General features: G+C 41.5%; 1 protein-coding gene across 1 annotated transcript in view; it reads left to right on the top strand.

The window, feature by feature from the left end:
* Positions 1 to 15,778, top strand: part of LOC138835013 (uncharacterized) — a 68,774-nt gene extending 52,996 nt beyond the window's left edge. Inside the window, exons 11-12 of the mRNA XM_070033739.1 lie at positions 13,514 to 13,642; positions 15,204 to 15,778. Coding sequence (XP_069889840.1) covers positions 13,514 to 13,642; positions 15,204 to 15,227 — 153 coding nt within the window. The 3' untranslated portion in view covers positions 15,228 to 15,778. The remainder of the gene's footprint in view (positions 1 to 13,513; positions 13,643 to 15,203) is intronic.
* Positions 15,779 to 23,912: the final 8,134 nt, after the last annotated feature.

Raw genomic sequence — 23,912 nt, 5'->3', positions numbered from 1 at the left:
ATGGTCTTTTCTGCCTAGTTTGCCTTGGAACCGAGATCTTCAAGTTCTGTCTTTTGTGTAGCTTGAGCTCCAGGTGTAAGCCACCAATTCTCTGCTCATTTTAAGATTTGGAATTGGCGCTTTGTGCTCTTCTTCCATTCTGATTTTATTTATGTATTTGTATTTAATTAATTAATTATTAGTTGTCCTACCCTATGTATCTGGGCCTGGTCACTTATTTTGCTTTTTTGCTGAAGGCTGTTGCTTTACCACTTGAGCCACAGCTCTACTTCTGGTTTTTGCTGGTTAGTTGGAGATCAGAGCTTCATGGAATTTCCTGCCCAGGTGGGCTTTTAACCACCATCCTGAGATTTCATGCTTCTAACTGGGATTACATGTCAGCCACCAAAAAATGCCTGACTCACTCAATTTTAATATTCTTAATAGGGTCTTATACTTTTTTAATTCACATTATAATGATGATGTCGATGATGATGATGATGATGATGATGATGATGATGATGATGATGATGATGATGATGATGATGATGATGATGATGTGCAGGTCATGGGCTTGAAATCAGGGCATGTGTGCTGTGCTGTCCATGATCTTCAGCTCAAGGTCTGGAATTTTGTCTATTTCTTTTTGCTTCTTTCTTGGTGGTTAATTTGAGAGAATTGTCTCATGGAAAAGCTTGGCACTACTCAAGAGGTTGAAATCTGAGGATTGTGGTTTCAAGCCAGTCCTGGCAAGAAGTCCAAAACACTCTTTCCTTTTTCTTCTAAGTTTTTGTTTTAATGAGAAAGATGGGGTGCAGTGGAGTTGCAGTTTCATTAGCAGGTAAAAAGGATGTTTGTTTTTGAGCAATGGCCTCCCAAAGTACACTGCCTCCTGGCTAGGGATGGTGAACTGATGGTTATAATGCCGTCTGTCTTCCTTCTGTGACCTATTGCCCTGGTAACCGATTGTTTACAAAGATGTGATCCTGACTCCTGAGCAACAGGAAAAGGCACAATATCATTCCTGGGTTGGGATGAAAACCAAGTGGATCCCGCCATTTGGTGTGCTGCCTTGCTCTGGGGGGCAGGATGATAGTGCACCCTTCTATGAAGAAAGAAAATAACTTGAACAATTCTGTCCCCTTTGTTCATTTCTGACAGATGAGGGCTGTGAGAGACATTCATGGAATCATCTAGGGGACTTGTCCAGGATCTCCATTGTGTCTGGGAAGGAAGGGCCCCAAGTTTTGCTGTAGAGAGATGCATCCTGCAGTGCCATGGCCCTGGTTTGCTCCAGTGCCAGTGATTACCCAGATCAGGAAATGTCACCTGTTGCAGGTAAAATAGCTCTCAGGACATTTGTCCTGATGACCATGGAAGCCCATGCCTAGGCCAGTGTAAGCAATGGTGACACAGTGGTGCTCGTGTGGCTGGGAGTATGGAAGTAGCACAGGTGTGGATGAGAGGTGTGGGTAGCACACATGGTAGATGCCTTCTGCTCTGCCCACCACATGACTAAAGGTAATGCTGGATTCTGTCTGAAATTAACTAGGGTCTGGGGCACTGCACATTTTCTGAGATGCCAAAGCTCCCATGGGGACACAGGTTGAGGTAGACTAGGTGAAAGGGAGTGAAGGAAACCTGCAGAAAATAAGGAAGTTTTGATTCTTTTTAAAAGTTCCTTTAATGGTTAAATTTTAATCAAAATGGGAAATAAATGGAAAAAGTGATTCTAGATCTCAATTTCCTGAATAGCTAACATTCCAGGTGTGACACTATTACCCATCTCACTCTTTTTTATCTATTGAGTTTATTAGGTTCTAGACACTGTAGCAAGTAGAAAAGAAAAACTTTGTTTTGAAGTTCTATGCTTTAGTGTGTGGGGGTGGGGGAGGGTGGAGAATGTATAAATATGTTTGAAAATTTGATGGAAAAATAGATTGAGAGATGTGCTAGGGAGGAGTGTTGGCAATTTACAGTGAGGTATGATTTCAGAAAAGCGTCATGTGGTAAAGTGACTTAGGAGATCAAGGCAACTCACCCAGGCCCCAGAATCAGGTAGGGTCATGAGCTCAAAGTTGAGGGTGTCTGGCCTGTCTTAGAGTCAGTAAACCAGTGTGGCTACATCACAGTCAGTGTGTGGAGTAGAGGATATGCTTGCTGTAGGACAGGCAGTGGGCAGCTTGTGCAGAGCAATGAGTTACAAGTGTGGTCTCCACCCAGAAGCAGTGATCTCATCCAGGAACTTTAGCAGGTCCAGCCCAGACCTGTTTAGTCAGGGGCTAGGGTCCAGTGTTGCCTGCTTCAAAGAAGCCCTCTAGATGTATTTGAGAACCACTAGACAAGATAAGTTCCCTTAGACTATGGTAGAGACTTTGGATTTTATTCTGAAACAGAAGCTCTTGAAGGTTGGGAGTGAGAGAGTACAGGATTTAATTTAAGAAATATACAAAGTGGGTGCCAGTGGCTCATACCTCTATTCCTAGATACTCATGAGGTTGAGGTCTGAGAATCCTGGTACAAAGCTATTCTGGACAAGAATGTCTGAGACACTTAACTTGAAGTGGAGATATGGCTCAAGGGGCAAAGTGTTGGTTTTGAGAAAACAAGCTCAACAAATTCAAAGCCCTGGCTCTAAGTTCAAGCCCAAGTACCAGCACAAAACACACAGGCCAGGCAATGGTGGCTCACACCTGTAATCCTACTGACTCTGGTGGGTGTGGTCTGAGGATGGTAGTTTGAAACTAGCCCTGGCAGGAAAATCCATGAGATCTAATCTCCAAATACCCACTGGAAACAGCTAGAAGTGGGGCTATGGCTCAAATAGTAGAGCACCAGCCTTGAGTAAAAGCTCAGCCACATTATGCAGGGCCTTGAGTTCAAGCCCCAGTACTGACACTGACACAAACATAAGCACATATACACACACACAAACACCAACACAAGCAGTGATGGTCACTCATGGGAAGGAAGCACAGGAGCCCAGTGGTTCCCCTCTCAATTCTCAGGGCCCTCTTGTCCTCTGGAGACACCCCAGTTTTTCTTCCAGCATAATAATTATTATTACAAAATATTAGAATTATAAATATAATTACTATATTAATGCTATAAGTGAAATGATATAAAACATTTTTATAAAATGTATTAATATGTTACATATTATATTCTATAACATACATACATTATATATTATATAATATCTAGTAAATATACAAATAAATATAAATGTTATATATAATAGATAAAATATACATGCTACAATAGTAAATGAAATATAATGATATAAGTATAAAAATATTATAAATATACTTATTATTATACTAATTATTCTTCAGGAATCACAATGTGGCTTAGTGGTAGCGTGTTTGCCTGGCATACATGAAGACCTGGGTTTGGTTCCTCAGTAAACAGCAAAAGCAGGATGTGGCGCTGTGTCTTAAGTAATAGAATGCTAACCTTGAGCAGAGACAAGCTCAGAGACAGTGCCCAAGCCCTGGGTTCAAACCCTAGGACTGTCAAAAAAAGAACAATATAGTAATTCTTCTACCTGCTGGAGCCCTGTAAAACCAGACACACTCAATCAACTGGGACCTTGAATTTGAGTTCCACAAACATCAAAGATGATTTTTTTTCTAGTCAGTCCTGGGGCTTGAAGTCAAGGCCTAGGCACTGTCCTGGAGCTCTTCTGCTCAAGTCTCATGTTCTACCACTGTAAGCCACAGCACCACTCCAGTTTTCTGGTGGTTAGCTTAAGATTAATGTCATGGACTTTCCTGCCCCGGCTAGTTTTGAACTGAGATCCTCAGATCTCAGCCTCCTGAGTAGCTTCAATTACAGGGGTGAGCCACTGGCTCCAGCTCACAAACACAGTCTTAGCTTCCAGGTCAGTGCCCTGGGCCCCTCCAGGCTAGCTGGTCCTCTTCTTCCCCAGCTTATTGGTGCTGGCAGCAGGTGAACAGGGCAGCGGAAGAGAAGGTGGTTCCTAGTTAACTGGGGGATCCTTTCTGTGTACTGCATGTCCTGCATTAAAAACCCAAACCCCCAGAGACACAAGTTCATTCCTTCAAGGTGGACAATCACCCAGTTCAGAAATTTAGGGGCACCCCTTAAAATCAACCTCTACTCTGATCAGGAGCCCGAAGTGACTGTACCCCTTTTTCCCAGGTTTAAGTTTTTCATTCTCGTTTTCACTATTAGAGTGTGTGTGTGTGTGTGTGTGTGTGTGCGTGTGTCTGTGTGTGTCTGTGTGTCTGTGTGTCTGTGTGTCTGTGTCTGTGTCTATGTGTGTTTTAGTTAGGTAGTTGTACAGAGATGCGGCCATGCAGCAGAGCAGTTCCTGGGTGCAGTGTTTTTTGAACCATGTCTCCCATTTCACAATTCTCACCACCCCTGACCTCAGTTTTCTTAATCTTTAGATTATGTAGTGAATGTTTGGAATTCAGAACAAGCAATTCGGGGCTGGGAAGGTGGCTCATTGGAAGACTGCTTGCCTCACTCACATGAGGCCCTGGGTTCAATTCCTCAGCACCATATAAGCAGAAAAAAGCCAGGAGTGGTGCTTTGGCTTAAGTGGGAGGGCACTAGCCTTGAGCTGAGGAGCTGAGGGACAGCACCCAGGCCCAGAGTTCAAGGCCCATGACCAAAACAAAACAAAACAAAAAAATCAAAACCAAAAACCAAGCAATTCATGTCTACAGTGCATCTTGATCTGTGTCATCCCTTCAATATCTTCCCCCTGCTTCCCCAACCATTCCCTTATTTTTGCGGGTCCTGTCAAATCCTTAGGAGCCAAAGTGGAACCAGCCGGGTGTCCTACATAGGGATTCATAACAGAGGAGAGAGGAGGAAAAAAAGCAGTATGATGCACATGAAAGTTTGCCTTTATAATTTCACAGTGCATTGCTATTTCCTACTCAGATATAATAGTGTAAGCGTATAATGATACCCCAATGTTATCAACAAAAGGTTTCTGTCCAGGGTGATATCACAGAAGGTAGCACTGACATTCATTTGAAAAGTATATCCACTAAAATATTCAAATGGAAGGGAGTCTTCTTACCATAGATATATAAATGAGCTCAAAAAACAAAACACTTAACAAAATGTCTATTGATGTCAATTAAAATGTTAGTGCAATTTTATTTAGTGTGAACTGTGTTTATGAATGTTTAGATTGCAAATGGGAGTATTTTATTTCTGCCCACTTTCTCAGATCTCAGGAGGTTCATAAATAAAACAAATTTCTTTCTCCATTATTTTGTGATTACCACTTTCAAATGGCTCCCTGCCCATAGATTCTAATATTTGTGTCACAATGATTGGTAAAGACTTGAGCCTCTCCATTGATTATAATGACTCCCATTACATTCTGAAAGAGATAGTATATTAACTTCATCTTCAGACAGAGAGGTAAATTGATGCCAGCATGCTCAACGATTTTATGAAAGTTCATGCCATCGGTATCCACCATCTTTGGCAATGATGCATCAAATATTTATTTATTTATTGATTGATTGATTTTATGGTCCAGTCGTGGTGCCTGAACTCTGTGCCTGGGCGCTATCCCTCAGCTCTTCAGCTCAAGGCTAGCACTCTACCACTTGAGCCACAACTCCACTTCCGGTTTTTTGCTTTTTGCTTATGTGGTGCTGAGGAATCAAACCCAGGGCCTCAATCATGCAAGGCAAGTGCTCTAACACTGAGCCACCTTCCCAGCCCTGCATCAACTATTTAATGAAGGAAAACTGGGAGCCAAGCTCTGTTTCAATGTCTAGGAATGGCCTGGAATTAAAATGTATAAAAACTTCATTTTCATAGAGCTGATGTTCTAGATGAGGATACTAACTGACAAAGAAACAGTTAAAAAATCCAAACAGGCTTGGAAGGTGGCTCAGTGGTAGAGTGCTTGAGACCCTGGGTTCGATTCCTCAGCATCACATCAGGAGAAAAAGTGGGAAGTGGCACTGTGGCTCAAGTGGTAGAGTGCTAGCCTTGAGCTGAAGAGCTGAGGGAGAGTGCTCAGGCCCATATTTCGTGCCCCATGACCCCCCCAATCCAAACAGTGGCAAACACTATGAAACAAAAGAAAATGGAGAAATGGAGTTATTTAAGTTCTGCCTCAACCACAACCTTGGGTGCAGCTACCTTAAGATGATCAAAAGAGGCTTCCGGGAGGAAGTGGCGCTGTAGCTCAAGTGGTAGAGCGCTCGCCTTGAGTTGAAGAGCTGAGGGACAATGCCCAGGCCCAGAGTTCAAGCCCCACGACCGACAAAAAAAAAACTATATAAAAGAGGCTTCCTGGAAATGGTGACTAATGAATTAAGGTGTGAGTTCCGCAAACGAGTCATGAAGGAAAGAGTTGGGGAAAGATGATTTTGGGCAGAGGGGAACAATTGGAGCAAAGGTTGTGAGGTGGGAGACTTGGTGTTTTTGAGGAACATCAAGGTTGCGTGTCACTGGAATGAAATGAGTGAAGAGGGATGGTGGCAGATGCATATGACCCAGAGAAGAGTCTGGTCACATAGGGTCATATAAGCAAGGGCAATCAATGTGGGTTTCTTCTAGAACTTTCCACTGTGGATAATAGCAGGAGGTATCACTATGTGATATGTGCTTTTCAAGGTTCACCATGGTGGCAATGTGGAGAATAAATGAAGAGTGAAAGCCAGGAGCCCTGTGTGGCCATTGTTTAGTACAGGTCAGTGTAGATTAGAATGTCAACAATGGAGTAAAAGTAGTAGATGAAGTAGTGTTTGTTGTTTATTGTTTTTCTTTTTCTTTTTGCTGGTACTGGGGCTTGAATTCAAAGCCTAGCAATCTCACTTAGTTTTTCACTCTAGTAATGCTGAACATGTGAGTGACAGCTGGACTCTTGGCCATTTTGGTGGTTAAGTGGAGATAAGAGTTTCACTGACTATGCTGTAGGGGTTGGCTTTGAACTGTGACCTTAAGATCTCAGCCTTCCAAGTATCTAAGGTTACACGTGTGAGCCACTAGTGCCCAGCTTGTGGAAATGGTTTTGTAAAATGAGACATTAGAACTTGCTCCAAAGATGATGTAGGCTTTTGGCTGAAGCAAATAATAAGATAGATGGTAGAACTATTACAATGAGAAGATGGTAGGAAGAGAAATGTTCTAGCAAGCAGGGAAAGGAATCTCAAATTCTGTTTTAGGCAAATAATTTTGCTTCACCATTGAGAGATAGCCTGGCTAACTGGAGCTGTCTAGTAGACAGGCCTTTAATTCCCCAAGCCTGGGAAAGAGCATTTTGAGTTAGAAATTGCATTTGGTGATTACCAGGGGGAAGGGATCATTTAAAGCCTGGAAAGTGTGGAATATCACCAAAGGAGGAAAAAGAGGCAAGCATACTGCCCAAATTTGTTCTTAGTCTCCACATTAATCACTAGGTGTGGTCAAATACTACAGTCACTGAAACTAGCTACAACTATTGTATTATTTTTTTTTGGGTGTGCCATTCCTGAGGCTTGAACCCAGGGCCTAGGTACTGTGCCTACATGGAAGATTCCTGACTTCCATGATCAGACTTACTGTTTTCCTTCTGACTTTCCTGCCTCAGTCATCTTTCCATGGCTTACAGCCAAGGAGCTTGTCTTGGATGTAAGTGTAAGCCAGTTATCAACAAACCACAGGGTATGTTCAGAAGCAGCCATCTAGGATCTGCTGACTTTGCCCTGGGTCTGCACGCTCCATCCCTGGTCCATAGCAAAGGAACCACAAATGCATAAGTTGATGAACCAATGCTAAAGTGGATGGTTGTGGCTGGGCATGGTTTGGATGTACTGATGAAGCCACTCTAAGGTGGCTTAGGCATCACTGTTGGACCAGGTTTGTTAGATTTTAGAATACATGTTTCAATACATGTTCTAGTCAAGACTGCATACCTTTGTCTCTCCCAATCATCTCACATCCCAAGCAGGGCACACCCCCAAGTTCTCATCTCATTACCCAGTTAAGACTACTTTGCCCATTTTCTGTGCATAGATTCATTTTTCTGAGTAATTCCTTCTTTATTTTATTTATAACACTTAGTACTAAACCACTGGCATTTAATGATTCAGTCTCTCATTATTCTCTGAGAATGTCTTTTATTCTATGGATCTATGAAATCCTTTGGGGCAAAATCTGTGACTTAAAACCATGGCCCCACCCTACACCATAGGACATTGAACATTAATAAGCCCTGAAGCAAGGCCTGTTGTTTTAGAGGTCATCTTTTTAGGAAATCCTTTTCCCAACTCTAATTAAATTAGGGTTTTTAAAATTTAAGTTTGAAACACATTTCACCCTCTAGGTAACTATTTTGATTGCATTGGTCTGTTACAGGCTATAAGTCCCTCTCTGCTCCTGGTGATATACAAGGTTTCTACTTAACATGTGAAAAATGGAATGCATAAAAAGATCAGTGAAGGCTGGGAATGTGGCTTAGTGGTAGAGTGCTTTCCTAGCATGCATGAAGTGTGACATAAACAGAAAAAGCCAGAAGTAGTGATGGGTTTAAGTTGCAGAATTCTACCTTTGAGCAAAAAAGCTTAGTGGCAGTTCCCAGGCTGAGTTCAAGCCCCACAACTGGCAAAAAATATCAGTGGAGATGGGCTGTGAATGCAGTGGCCTCATGAACAATTATCTGTGTGGTTGTGGTTTTCACAGTGCAAATTACAGCACACCAGGTCATTCTTTCCAATCTGCATCCCTTCTTCTTGGGAACAAACTCTTCCCTGCAGCATGGGTCTTCCATGGACAGGAGGCCTCATGAAGGCTGATTTATCCTTACCGAGTATAATTGAATCCTTTGGTTTGCACATCTTAGCTCCACAGAAAGCACCGTTCCCAAATGTTAGGGAGAATAAGCAAGTTGGCAGTAGCTAAGCTGGGCTAGGCAGATGGGGTAATGTGAATTTACACATATATACTTTGCCTAGTCCATAGGTTTCAGAGAAAGCATGAAAACTCAAAAACATTTGGAATTTAAGGGGCTTTGAAGAGGCTTAATTCCTTAATGAAAATTAGCATCATTGTTTCTTAGCTATGAATGACTTCAGGAAAAAAAAAACTAAAAATGATATTATTTGAAACTGGGTACTAATGGCTCATACCTCTAATCCTAGTGACACAGGAAGCTGAGATCTGAGGAGTGTGGTTCAAAGCCAGCCTAGATAGGAAAATCCATGAGACTCTTATCTCTGGTTAACTATCAAAAAGCCAGAATTGAAGTTGTTGTTCAAATGATAGGCCATCATATTTGAGAAAAAAAAGAACTAAGCCAATGATACCCCATCCTGACCCTGAGTTCAAAACCCACCAGGAAGGAGAGAGAGAGAGAGAGAAAGAGAGAGAAAGAAAAAAAGAAGAGGGCAGAGAGAGAGAGAAAGATAGAGAGAGTGAGGCAGTGATGGGGGAAGTAATAATAATAGAAATGTAATGACAACAAATCTAAAGAATGTGGCAAAGCCTTTAATAAGTTCTTGAAAAACAAGGGATAGGAGCTCTGCACAAGTAATGGCTGAGGAAGCTTTATTGAAGTAGGATGCCTAAACTGGGCACCTAAGACTCATACCTGAAATCCTAGCTACTTAGGAGGTTTATGGTACAAATCCAGCCTGGGCAGGAAAGTCTGTGAGATTTTTACCTCCTTTTTTTCTTTCCAGTCCTGGGGCTTGAACTCTGGGCCTGGGCAATGTCCCTGAGCATTTTTTGCTCAAGGTTAGCACCCTACCACTTGAACCACAGCACCACTTCCAGCTTTTTCTGTTTATGTGGTACTGAGGAATCAAACCTGGGCCTTCATAAGCATTAAATTCTGGAAGTAGAACTGTGGCTCAAGTGGTAGAGCACAAAAGCTCAGGGATAGCACCCAAGAAAGAGATGGAGCACTAGGACTGGCAACAAAAAGAAAATATGAACTATTTACTTTGTGCCACATCAAGTATTTTGGACTATTTAAAGTATCAAAAGATAGTTCTACTTAAGAAATCATGGCTTAAATGTCTGGTGTGTGTGTGTGTGTGTGTGTGTGTGTGTGTGTGTGTGTGTGTGTGTGTGTGTGTGTGTGTGTGTGTGTGTGTCTGTGTGTGTGTTTGTGGTACAGAGAGAGGAGAAAGCATGGAAAGCCAAGAGAGTTCTAAATCTAAGACTTCAGAGGCCATCTTTCAGAGAAAGCCTGCAGAACTGGGAGTAAACTAGATCCAATGCTGTTCTTTGGTCAACTAGTTGTAAGAAAGCCCCAACTGGCCACTGGTGTGGATTGCAGGAAAGAGGATAAGGCAGTAAGAATAGAATTAAAGGGGTCTGAGCCACTCACACAAATTCCAGGTATCATTTCCTGGTTATATGTAGGCCCAACCTTTGATCTTCAGTAAAACCAGGAATTCACAAAAGTGAAAACTTGTAAGAAATAACTGAAATAAATAAATGACTAGAGGTGTTCAGCAGCAAATTTTGGCAAGCAGAACACATGTGAACAGAGCAAAATGGAAATGATCAACTCTGACAAGTGGTGGTGGGGAGCACAGAGAGACTCATGCACAGAGCTAGGCTCTGAGTTCAAGGCCCATGACACAAAAAGGAAGGAGTAATGATCAAAACTTTTCCAATTTTGATTTCTAGCATGAGCCTATATATTCAAGCATTTAGCAGCCCAATAGACTTCAAGTAGAACAAACTGTGATCACTTAACACATTGTAATTAAACCATCAAAGATAGAGAACCTCCAAAATCACACAATTCATCACACACAAGACTTCTTCAATAAGATTATGAACAATTCCACGTAAGAAACCAAGGATGTCAACGCACAACAAGTGCAGCAAATTTACAATGCTAAAAGCTAGACTACACAGAGAAATGAATGAGGTCTTATCTCCAGTAAGCAGCAAAATGCCGAGCTGGAGGTTTGCTTCAAGTGACAGAGTACTATGGAAACCCAGAAAGCCAAACAAAGCTAGGTATTCGTTGGTGGCTCATTCCTGCTATTCTAGATAGTCAGAAGCCTGAGATCTGAGGATCACAATTCAAAGCCACCTTGGGCAGGGAAATCTATGAGACTCTTCTTGCCTATTAACCACAAAAACAAAGAATAAAAGCCAAAGTAGAGCTGTGGCTTTACCTTGGGTAAAAGTCTCAGGGACTGGAACTAGGCCATGATTTCAAGCCTAGAACTAGCACCTAAAGAAAGAAAGAGAAAAGGAGAGAAAGAAAACAAAAACAAAACAGAAAGCCAAACAAGAGCACAGATCTATAACTTCAAGCCCCAGCATGCATGTGTAGGTACACACACACACACACACACACACACACCCCAAGATTGAAATACAAGCAGTAATGAGGTTATGTTGAGTAAATCTTTGATGTCCTGAAATCATGAATATAAATGACAACTAGATACCAATTGATATAGATATAGATAGATAAACTCTATAGATTATCTATCTGCTAAAGATAACAGATCTATCTATATCTGTAACAGATTATCTGTAGAAATTTTTTTTTTTTTTTTTTTTTTTTTTTTTTTTTTTTTTTTTGTCGGCCGTGGGGCTTGAACTCTGGGCCTGGGCGCTGTCCCTCTGCTCTTCAGCTCAAGGCGAGCGCTCTACCACTTGAGCTACAGCGCCACTTCCGGTTTTCTGGTGGTTTATTGGAGATAGGAGTCTCACGGTCTCTCCTGCCCGGGCTGGCTTTGAACCGCGATCCTCAGATCTCAGCCTCCTGAGTAGCTAGGATTACAGGCGTGAGCCACCAGCGCCCGGCTATCTGTAGAAATTTTATCTCTCTCTCTCTCTCTCTCTCTCTCTCTCTCTCTCTATCTATCTATCTATCTATCTATCTATCTATCTATCTATCTGGCTATCTGTCTACATAGAGAGTGCGAGACAGAGAGAAAACAATCTTGGGGCTTGAACTCAGGCCCTGGACACTGTCCCTGAGCATCTCTAACTCACGGCTAGCATGCTACCACTTGAGCCACAGCTCCAATTCTGGCTTTTTCTTTTTAGGTGGTACTGAAAAACTGAACACAAGGCTTCATGCCTGCTAGGCAAGCACTCTAACACTAAGCCCCATTCCTAGCCCCTAGTTAAAGGTTTTTAAACAGAAGTACTAGAGTTCAAACTGAGAGCCTCTAGCTACTAGCTAGATCCCTCTTCCTCTGCAGGGGATCTTGTACTTGAGCTGACTCCCCTAGCCCCTACCCTTCATCACTTTGGATTACAAAGCAATTGATGAGGACCTAATAGGAAATGTTGATGTTTTCTTTTACCTCATCGATGGTATTGACTACTGGTAACTCCTACCAGAAGTGGATTTTGACCATGAGTTGCTCCTATTTTCACCACCAAGTTAAGTGAAAGAGAATGGAGAGATGCCCTGTGACCCATTGATCCTAGTGCAGGGAATCCTGAATAAAAGGAAAGAATTGTGCATACAAATGTGGTAAATTCACAAAAGGAAGAGAAAAGCATCCTGTACCTGGCTTTACCTCCTGATTCCCCCTTCACCTCCATGGTTGAATCTTACTTGGCCATATTTGCAACAATGTATCCTTCTTAGCAGTACTTCCTGTGCCTCAGCCACAGGTTTCAAGTTGCTTTTATTTTCAGGGTTTGTTTTGTGACTTCATCTTTTTGTATGGCCTTTTAATTTATTTTTTGTATTTTTTTGTCCATCATGGGGCCTGAATTCTGGGCCTGGGCACTGTCTCTGAACTCTTCAGTTCAAGACTAGCTAGCACTCTACCACTTGAGCCACAGTGCCATTTCTGGTTTTTTTCTGCTTATGCGGTAGAGAGTAGCCTTGAGGAAGTAAGCCCAGATACAGCACCTAGGACTTGGTTTCAAGCCCCAAGACTGGGACACACACACACACACACACACATACACACACACACACAAACACACACACACACACACACACACACACACAAGCTACCTACCTTTATGTACGAAAGATACTTAGGTTCTGTGCTCTCTTAAAATGTTTCTAATCATGTACAGTTGTGTAAGTATCTCTCATTTTAAATGATCATTCTTCCCTTCTGTTTAAAAATGAAATTATGAGAGCCTGGTATCCATGGCTCACACTTGTAATCCTAGCTATTCAGGAGGCTGAGATCTGAGAATCACAGGTCATTGCCAGCCCAGGCACAAAAGCCCGTGAGCCTCTTATCTCCAATAAACCACCAGAAAACCAGAAGTGTGCTGTAGCTCAAGTGGTAGAGCACTCGCCTGGACTGAAGAGCACAGGGACAGCACCCAGGCCCAGAGTTTAAGCCCCATGACCAAAAAAAATAAAAAGAAAAATTATCAGAAAAAATATTTTTGTAAAGCAGATATTTTCTAAGGCCAAAAAACCTTCAGAATTTCTGGTCCATAAAATGTTATGTGCATGGTCTTTCTGTAACTCTCCAATGTATATTCCTATATTTTTAGGGGAAGTTTATATATAGCTTTTACTGTACTACTCAGAAGAGATTTATGCTCAAATATCTAGCACCCTTGAATATGCAGTCCCATGACTTTGCAGGAAAAGAATGGAAAGAGATGGAAACCCACGACAGGAATGAAAGGGAGTAAGGCAGTTTGCACTTCTTACTCACTGTGCTCTCAACAGCAGGGGAGAAGGTGGAGAGGACATCAAATGGCACAGATACTGGTAAGGAGTTTTCATTCGCTTTGGCAGTGGTTTCTCCTACAAAAGGGAGATGTATAAGCACAAAAGAAAGGTTCATTGACATTTTTGCTTTATTATTATGTGATTTATTTTTTAAAAAATTGAGCCATTTTTGCCTACAAACACAAAATACTTTAGGATGAAGGCTAATAAGATAAGCAGTCTTAAATTTTCATTTCATTTCAAATATAAAAGTATTGATCTAGTCAGGTGCTGGTGGCTCACGCTTGTAATCCAAGCTGCTCAGGAGACTGAGATCTGATGATCTAGATTCAAAGCCAGCCCAGGCAGGAAACTCCATGAGACTCTTATCTCCAATAATCGACCAGAAAACTGGAAGTGGTGCTGTGGATCAAGTGGTAGAGCACTCGCCTTAAGCTGAAGAGCTGAGGGACAGTGTCGAGGTCCAGAGTACAAGCCCCATTACTAGAAAGATAGATAGATAGATAGATAGATAGATAGATAGATAGATAGATAGATAGATAGATAGATAGATAGATAGATAGATAGATAGATAGATAGATAGATAGATAGATAGATCTAGCTGGGCACTGATGGCTTAAGCCTGTAATCGTAGTTAATCAAAAGGCTGACATTGGAGATTTGCAGTTCGAAAGCCAGACCAGGCAGAAAAGTCCATGAGACTCCTGTCTCGGATAAACTACTCAGAAAAAGCTGGAAGTGGTGCAGTGGCTTAAGTGGAAGAACTCTAGCCTTGAGTACAAAAAGGGTCAGGGATGGTGCCAGGTCCTGAGTTCAAGCCACAGAACTAGCAAAATAAAAAGTATGTATCTACACAAGAGTAGAGTAAAAAGTTTCAGTGACATGACCTTCTAAACAAGAGGAAACTATAGTCAGAAACAGATCAATTGCTGGCAAGGGCTGTGAACAGACACAAAGGTGTGGCTACAAACTGGCATGAAGGAACACCCTCAGGTAAGCCTCATACATACAGAAACTATTCTTTTTTTGCGGGGGGGTCCGGTCGTGGGGCCTGAACACTGGGCCTGGGCACTGTCCCTCAGATCTTCAGCCCAAGGCTAGCGCTCTAACACTTGAGCCACAGCACCACTTCTGGCTTTTTTCTTTTTGCTTATGTGGTGCTGAGGAATTGAACCCAGGCCCTCATGCATGCAAGGCAAGCGCTCTACCACTGAGACACCTTCCCAGCCCAGGAACTATTCTTTATTTGTGTATTACAATATACTGTGATTATGTAGTATAAATATAGCTATGATTCTATAGTATAAACATAAATATTATTTCTCAATACAGTGTCATATTGCAAAAGAAACAGTATACAAATTGTAGCTCAACTTTGTCCTAGAAGACTATCCTGATTCTTAGTAAGGGAATCAATATACATTACAAAAATGAATATGTTTCAAAAATAATTGTTCTGTTTTGCCTTTAGACATCTCTTGCTAGATCAACAAGTACATCAAGTAATTTAACTATGTTATATCAAATACTGTATTATGGAGAGAACTTTTGCTTTCCAGTAAAGTAAATAAGCTTGTATTACACTTGCCTTCCTACACAGCAACTGGAAAACCAGACAAAATAGAAGAAAGAACTATTTTCAGACTGGAGAAAAGACAGAACAAGACTTTGGTCCAGGAGAAAAGAAAAACAAAGTGAACCCTACAGTTGTGCTTTCTGCCTAGAGAAAAGTTCCAAACCACAACACACAGAGGAGAACCTAAAGCCAACAGAACTCTCACAGGCAAAATAAGTCAGGGATAATGTCTGGAGTCAGGGAAGGCTGAAGCAGCTACCACATGAAAGTCAGAAAACTTCAGAAGATGCAGCTATGTAAGTAAAATGTTCCAAGAATCTACAGATGTGCCCATGTGACTTTATCTGAATAATACCCTGTTCAAGCACTAGGTAATTCCACAAAGCTGGAAGAGGAACTACCTGAGTAGTAAGTGACACAATCCCCAAAGCTCAAGCTAGGCTGAAACATCAGGTTTCTAGGCAACCAAAGTGAACAGACTTCATTGAACACCTGAGGGCTAAGAGTGAATTCAGAAAAATTAGGGCTCAGCAGTAAAGATAAACTAGTCTTTAAGAATGAAGGTTACATTAGACTCACTATAAATAAGCCAAACAGAAAGAGGGAGGGGTGACATTGTCCAAAAAGAAATGTACTCTTTACCCGACTTATGATACTGTAACCCGTATCTTTATAGTAACAATTAAAAAAATTTAAGTATGAATCTGAACTATGTATATCATGACTAACTGCCAATTAATGGAAAGTAGAACTGGGCCATTGGTGGCTCATGACTGTGTTCCTAGCTACTCAGGGGACGGAGATCTAAAAATCACAATGGAAGGAAAGCCAGGGCAGAAAAGTTTGTGAGGCTCTTATCACCATTTATTTATCCAGCAAAAATCAGAGGTATGGGTCAATTGCCAGCTTTGGGAGAAAGGGGGCAAGGTAGACTTTTAAGCCCTGAGTTCAAGCCCCAGTTCCAGAACACACACAATGAGAGAGAGAGAGAGAGAGAGAGAGAGAGAGAGAGAGAGAGAGAGAGAGAGAGAGAGAGAGAGAGAGAGAGAGAGAGAGAGAGAGAGAGAGAGAGAGAGAGAGAGAGAGAGAGAGAGAAATAGAGAGAGAGAGAGAGATTGAGGAATAAACCGAAGGAAAAAAAGTAAAAGAAAAAAGAAATAACTTCATACAGTACATTTAAAACAACAACAAAACCCTCTTGTTCTCATACCTTGGAGTTCATTTCAATCTTATTCATAGCTATTTAACTATAGGACTAACAAATGAGGGAAACCATGGGACCTATTCTTTGGGTATGGCTTACTTCACTTAATGTGATTTTTTCCCAAGTCTTTCCATTTTTTTTTTACAAAAGGGCATGTGTCATTCTTTCTGATGGAACCATTGAATTCCATTGTGTATGTGTGTGTGTGTGTGTGTGTGTGTGTGTGTGTGTGTGCGTGTGTGCACGCGCGTGCACGCACATATATATATCACATTTTCTTGGTCTACTCATCTACTGAGAAGCATCTGGGTTGTTTCCATATCTTAGCTATGGTAAACAATGCTGCCATGAAAATGGATGTACTGTTAACTTTAGTGTGGCCTTGTTTGTGATTGTTTAAATGTTAGAATTTAAAGAGAATGGTCAATAGCAAATGAGTCAATTTCATATTTATTAACTATTTTATTAAATTTAAAATGTAAATTTGCTGGGGGGATGGATCAGTTACGGGGACCAGGGAGGGTATGAGTGTATATATTGTGGGGGAAGCCCAGCTTCCTTGATATAAGCAATTGTGCATATGACATCAAGTTCTCTACTAGTGCAGACATAGAGCATTAAGTATCTCAGTTGTACACCCTCCAGGATTTGCTCTTCATTATCAGCTGTGAGGGTCTATGTGTACCAATATTCTGGCTGAATAAGAAACACCCCATCAGGCATGTTAAAGCATGAATCTTCAGTTTTGCTCCCAAAACACTCAGGTGTTCAAGTAACCTGCTTGCAATGACCTGGAGAGTTCTCTCTCCAGACTCTGAGCTACCAGACTTTGCTTCTTTCAAAAGAGAATTTACTGGAAGTATTCAGAGTCTCTGATTCTTGCTGCATGGCATTAATAAATTGGAAGAGAGAGAGAGAACTAGACAGGATGAGGATTTTCAGGGAGAGATTCTAGGCCTCTTTGGCATGATCACAAGGAGACCCGTGAGTGAAAGTAACACATGCACAAAATTATAAAAATTCAATACCTAAGCCTATATGAAATAACACTGCAAAAATCACAGATCATGCTGTCCACATGTTCTTTTTCTTTTTCTTTTGTCACTCATGGGGCTTGAACTCTGGGCCACGTGCTGTACCTCAGCTCTTCAGTTCAAGCTAGCGCCCTACCACTTGAGACATAGCATCACTTCCAGCTTTATCTGCTTATACAGTGCAGAGAAATCAAACCCAGGGCCTCATGCATGCAAAGCAAGCACTCTACCACTGAGCCACCTTCCCAGCCCCTGTCCACATGTTCTTAATAATCTTTTATATTTACTGCAGAATGGCAAAGGAAGAATTCAAAATGGAATATGATTTGGATGACTATGGACAATCAGCGCAACTTATTAATAAATTGTGATCGATGCACAGAAGAAATGTGAGATAGACACACTGACTGTCAGACAACCAATTTCCCCACAGAGACACATCACCGTATTCAGGTTACCTGGAAGACTTCTAAGATTTCTGTTGAGCATGTGAGTCCATGCGAGCAGAAGAGCCGCAGCAGGACTCTCATGCTGTGGGGCTTTCTGTCTTCAGCTTCATGGTTTTGGAGGATGGTGGCTCCTTGGTTTTTATGAGAGTCTCCTGTGGGTCAATCTCCTGGATGAACCAATCAGTGCTCACCATCCAGAGGTGTTAACTCTCCCCCCTCCACACCCCATGCCAAAAAAAACGTCCTGCTTGGGACAGGTGGTCTGGAGGGAATTCCAGCTCTCTAAGCAGATGAGCAGCAAGAACATGGTGAGCTGAGTACACTCGTGTTCACTAGGAGCAGTGAACTGATTATCACTTCCATGTACACAAGTATTTATTTTCTTCAACTTGGCACTTAGTGAAATGGATGGAAGGGAAACCAAGTCTCCATTCTGGCTGAAGGTGAAATGGCAAAGCTTCCTTGCAACTGAGGTTGATTTAGCTATCAGGTGGAAGAAGTGAAGTCCTGGGGGCAGATAGCATCAGAATCAGATGGAACGTTCCAAACCAGCCCAGGCCATGTGAAAGTTCTGGACTCTTTCCTCCAGCTGACCACCCAAAGGACACAGGTACATATGTGGCTCAAGTAGTAGGGTGTTAGCAGGGAGAAAAATAATATCTAAGACACAGTATCCCAGCCCTGAGTCCATGTCCCAGGACATGTCCTAAATTAAAGGAAACCATGAACTCAATGTCTTTCTATGTCCTTTAGAGAAGCAGTGATTTCTATAAATGTCTCACAGGATATTCTTTATTAGACATTCCTATGAACTGACCACATTCCTCAAATTACAGTTGAAGGGAAATGCACCTGGTGACATTACATTTCTAACCATGGGATGAAGTTCACAGTCAACCCCAGGTAGCAGAGTCTGTAGTCCATATATGGATTATATGGGCAGAAGCAGAGGCACTGGCAGAGTGGATGTGTGCTTTTGACACAACAGGAAGAACAGCATGCACTGATGACCTTTGCACATGATTTTCTGACTGAAGAGCTTCACAGTGATATGATGGGAAGTAATAGAGTGGAGTTTTCAGATCTAAGTCACAGAAGGGCAACTCCTCTTCCTTTCCAGGAGGAATCCATCAACTACTCAGAAAAAGCCAGAAGTGGTGTTCTGTCTCAAGGGATGGAGCACACGCCTGGAGCACAAAGAGACTCATTGATGCAGTCCAGGCCTAAGTTCAAGTCCCACGAATGGTCAAAAAAATAATTGGGACGTGGGGATGGAATAGAGATATAGATAATTGGACTGCTGGATTGATTCACAGAAACAAGTCAATGGGGCCAAGTCTGGTCCTGTAAAAGATTAGCGGACCAGACTGGAGCAAAAAAAAACCAAGATCCACTCATGTGTTTTCTATAATACACTCAAATCATAGTCACAGATCAACACAAGTCTGAGCAAAGGGATGGAAATGAATCTTCCAGGAAAATTCATCCTGTGAGAAGGCAGGAGTATCCACCCTGTCATCTGATAAAACAGAGTTCTGATTAAAACCAATTAGAACAGACAAGATCATTACAGATAAAGGGAGTGATCAATGAAGAAACAATCACATAGGTTAATATATAGTCCCCAAACACGAAGCACGTAAACATGAAATAAATGTTTTCAGCCTCACAGAAAATGACAGACCCCAACACTCATGTTCAGGTTTTCCAATACTATTGGAAGCTCTACTTCCTGACCTTCACTTTCATCGTATGTTTATTTGATGGATGAGGAGTGGAGAGATGATGATTTGGCTGGGGTGGGGGTAGTTTAATTCAAAATGAGATCATGAGATCCCCTCCTCCTGATAATAACTAGGAGCCACCAATACCTCGTCTCATAATTATATTCTTTAGCAACTTGAGAACAGTCAGCTAGTCAAAGGGTAGAATAGAGTGAAATCTCCAGCCAGTCTTGGTGTCAACTCCTACTGTGTGGAAAAATAGGGCTGTGGTTTGAAGTGGTAAATGCAGGAAAATAGGAATCCACTCCACATATCCCTTTTCCTCTCAATTGACTGGGGAAAGGAAATCCACAGTACATAACTCTGGAAAATTCAAAATACTATGACATCATAACGACTAATCCCCAAAGAAAGGTTTTTGACATCTAAAGGTGAGGACACAGAATCTCTACAAATGAGTAAACCCCAAGCCCAGAATAGGAAATGTCAAATACTGGATTCCTCAGGGATAGAAATGATTTTGTTTTATCATTGTTCAACTCATGGTAATATTTTTTGTCTCAGTCTCAGTCTTATCCTCCAGGAGCATAATTTTATTTTTCAGGAGTGCTTAGGAAAAGAAAGAATTTTCTGGAAGGAATCAGTCTCAGGAACCTTAGTTGGTCCATTTGCCCACGATCCTCAACTTCATGTCTTGCACGGGGCAAGGGTGGGGGGAGATCTGTGTATGAATTCTGCCCATCCATCCCTCCTGCTCACAGATGTCTCCTGGATAATTTCAGATCTGTCCTTCAAGTCCCATCTGAGAGGTTGACAACTCATGGCTTCCTCTGTGACCAAAGATGGTCCAAGGAAATCCATGTCCACTTTGAGTAAGAATTCTATTATTATTATATTATCTATATATCTAATAGATATATCTATACATCTATTATCTATTATATTCCTTCTTTCATTCTTTCAACAATTATGGCTGAGGGGCATCTGCATAGGTCTCACAGCTCTCTTGGCCCATTGGCCATGCTGCCGTCCAGGGTCTCTGCCCAGCTATCTCCACCCAGAGAATCTCATCAGAATCTTATCCGTATCTCCATTCTTGAGTTGTTCTCAGCCAGATGCCCTCTGCCCTCTGGCCTCATCTGTGTTATATTGAAATTCATTTGTAAGATCCAGATTGGACATATTTTGAGAGGTCAGATTAGGAGTCTTTATTAGAGTGTTCATTATTAGTCAGTAACTGCAGGCAGATACATGTCCTCAGAAAACTTGCAGCCTTGAATGCACTTTGTACCATCAGGAAACTGAGCCATGAGGATAATGAAGAACAGAAAAGCAATGTCCAACTCCAGTGAAAAGCCCAAGTGAGATGCCATGGTGATCTGAGGAGACGCAGGAAACATGAAGCATGGTGAAAAATGGTGCGTGTAATTGTTGGGGCCTAAAAAGGGTCAAGATAAGGGTCACAGGAAGCTCAAGATTCAAGTTCAAGACACAGGACTGGGATGAAACTATTGTCCAAGTTCCTCTAGGAACTCAGGCACACACATCACATGGGGGTGGGACGTCCTTCTTCTAGGAACTCAGGCATGCACATCATCTGGGGGTGAGATTTCCTTTCCTCTGGGGATTCAAGCAGAGCCATCACCTGGAGGTGGCCTCTACCTTCATCCAACAAGAAGGCAAGATAGTGCCAGGTAGATCCAGTATCCTCATTTCACCTGCTTATACAGACGCTTCTGATTCAAAATTACAAATCCCCATGTCTCATACCCTACTGTATTTAAACCCTGATCCGCCTGTGCCTCCAGGCTGATGCTCCTCTCCAGCAATGATTAACTCCTAACCCCATCTATAGGAGGTATCTGCCTTCTTCTTTCCTTTTGTCTCCTTGATCTTTCCTAACAAAGTAGGGCTAGCTATATCTCTTGTTTACATTAACTTATTCCATTGTCATTATGGAGGTGATGCCCAGAGCAATTCCCATGACCTGAGTCAGGTAAGAATACATTTCCTAACTTAACCAAAGAAGTGAAGGACCTCTATGATGAAAACTTGAAAAACTTGAAAAAGGATATCAAAACAGAACTTAGAAAATGGCAAAAAAAAAATCCCAGGCTCCTGTATTGGAAAGATCAACATCATGAAAATGGCAATACATCCCAAGGCTATTTAAAAATTCAATATGATACCTATCAAAATTCCAACCTCATTCTTTAAGGAAATAGAAGAGGCAATCCAAAAATTCAGATGGAACAATAAAAGACCCCAAATAGCAAAAACGCTCCTCAACGGAAAGAACACTGATGGTGGAATATCAATACCAAATTTCAAACTCTAATATAAAGCCATAGTAATCAAAACAGCTTGGTACTGGCACAAGAACAGACCTCAGGACCAATGGAATAGAATTGAAAACCCAGAAATGAACCTACAGAACTAAAGCCATCTAATCTTCGATAAGGGAGCTAAAAAAATAGAGTGGAAGAAAGACAGCCTCTTCAGTAAATGGTGCTGGCAATATTGGTTAACTACATGTAGAAAACTAACTCTAGATCCTTATATTTCACCCTGCACCAGAATCAACTCCAAATGGTTCAAAGACCTCGGGGTCAAAGCAGACACTCTGAAAACATTAAAGGATGGAATAGGAGAAACCCTGGGTCTCCTTGGCACAGGCCGAAATTTTCTTAATAGAGACCCAGAAACACAACGAATCAAAGAAAGGTTGGGCAAATGGGATTGCATGAAGTTGCAGAGCTTCTGCATGGCAAAGAACATAGCTAGCAAGATCAATAGAAAGCCCACGGATTGGGAGATGATCTTCACTAGCCATACAATGGACAGGGGTCTCATATCTAAAATATACTTGGAAATCAAAAAATTAAATCCCCTAAAAACAAATCCTCAAAGAAACAACTGCCCAATAAATAAGTGGGCTAAAGACTTAAAGAGAAACTTCTCTGAAGGAGAAAGAAGGATGGCCAATAGACACATGAAGAAATGGTCAACCTCCCTAGAAATTAAAGAAATGCAAATCAAAACAACATTTAGATACCACCTCACCCCAGTTAGAATGGCAAAAATCAAGAACTCTAATAACAACAGATGCTACAGGGGATGTTGACAGAAGGGAACCTTACTGCATTGTTGGCAGGAGTGTAAACTTGTTCAACCATATTGTAAAGCAGTATGGAGGTTCCTGAAAAGACTTCACATAGAGCTCCCCTATGACCCAGCAATCCCACTTTTGGGCATTTACCCAAATGTTTATAAACAAGACCACACTAAAGGTACCAGCACAACTATGTTTATTGCTTCATTATTTACTATACCTTAGATATGGAACCAACCCAGATGCCCCTCAGTAGATGAATGGATCAAGAAAATGTGGTATATATACACAATGGAATTCTATGCCTCCATCAGAAAGAATGACATTGTCTCCTTTGTTAGGAAATGCAAAAGCTTGGAAAAAATTATATTAATTGAAGCAAGCCAATCCCAAAGAAACATAGGTCCCATGGTTTCCCTTATTTGCAATATCTAGTATATGTCTATGTTAAGCAGGAAAGGTCAGATAAGGTGATGTTAGGGAAATGAACCCTAAGATATGTATTCAAATTTTTTTTCTTTCATGCGATTGTTTCTAACGCATATATAAGATTATTTCTTTTTTGCTATATATGTCCCTCCCCCATAGTATAACCCCTACTTTCACTGTATTCTATGTCGGTATAATTTTTGGAGGGGAAGGGGAAAAACAAGTCGTTTAAATAAGGATACAGGTGGACCCGTTTCAATGAGATGTACAAGTCGTTATGTCAAAAATGAATTTTACAACTTTGGTGGGAGGGGTGGGGAGGATTGGGTGGGGGGTCGTGGGTAGGATGGGAAGGGATGGGAAAGGGAAACAAAGGAGGAGGCTACAATGCTTGATAAGAAATATACTCATTATCTTGCCCATGTAATTTTAAACCCTCTGTACAGTATTTCCACAATAAAAAATAAATAAAAATTAAAATAAAATAAAAGCATGCATTTCCTTTGGCACAGTGTTTTCTCTTCCCTCACTCTCTCCCTGTCCCTCCCTCCTGTCTCCACCAGAGAGTTGCAGACTTCACCTATACGTGTGCACTTGAGCTCCACTACTGCACTTAGTCACCCTTTTTCCCTTAAGTTCTGTGCTCTCCCCCTACCAACCCAAGGATATCCACGTGGATACACAATAAATGAGGAAAATGACGCAGAATCACTCAAAAATAAAAACATAAATCTTTAAAAATAAAAGAAAAAAGAAGAGAGTTCTCTTGTTTCCATATCTG

This window comes from Dipodomys merriami, unplaced genomic scaffold (genome assembly GCF_024711535.1).
Source record: "Dipodomys merriami isolate MVZ:Mamm:240054 unplaced genomic scaffold, mDipMer1.0.p SCAF_222, whole genome shotgun sequence".
Classification (NCBI taxonomy): domain Eukaryota; kingdom Metazoa; phylum Chordata; class Mammalia; order Rodentia; family Heteromyidae; genus Dipodomys; species Dipodomys merriami.
Note: the sequence above shows the minus strand (reverse complement) of the source record. Positions and strands in the feature narration are given on the sequence as shown.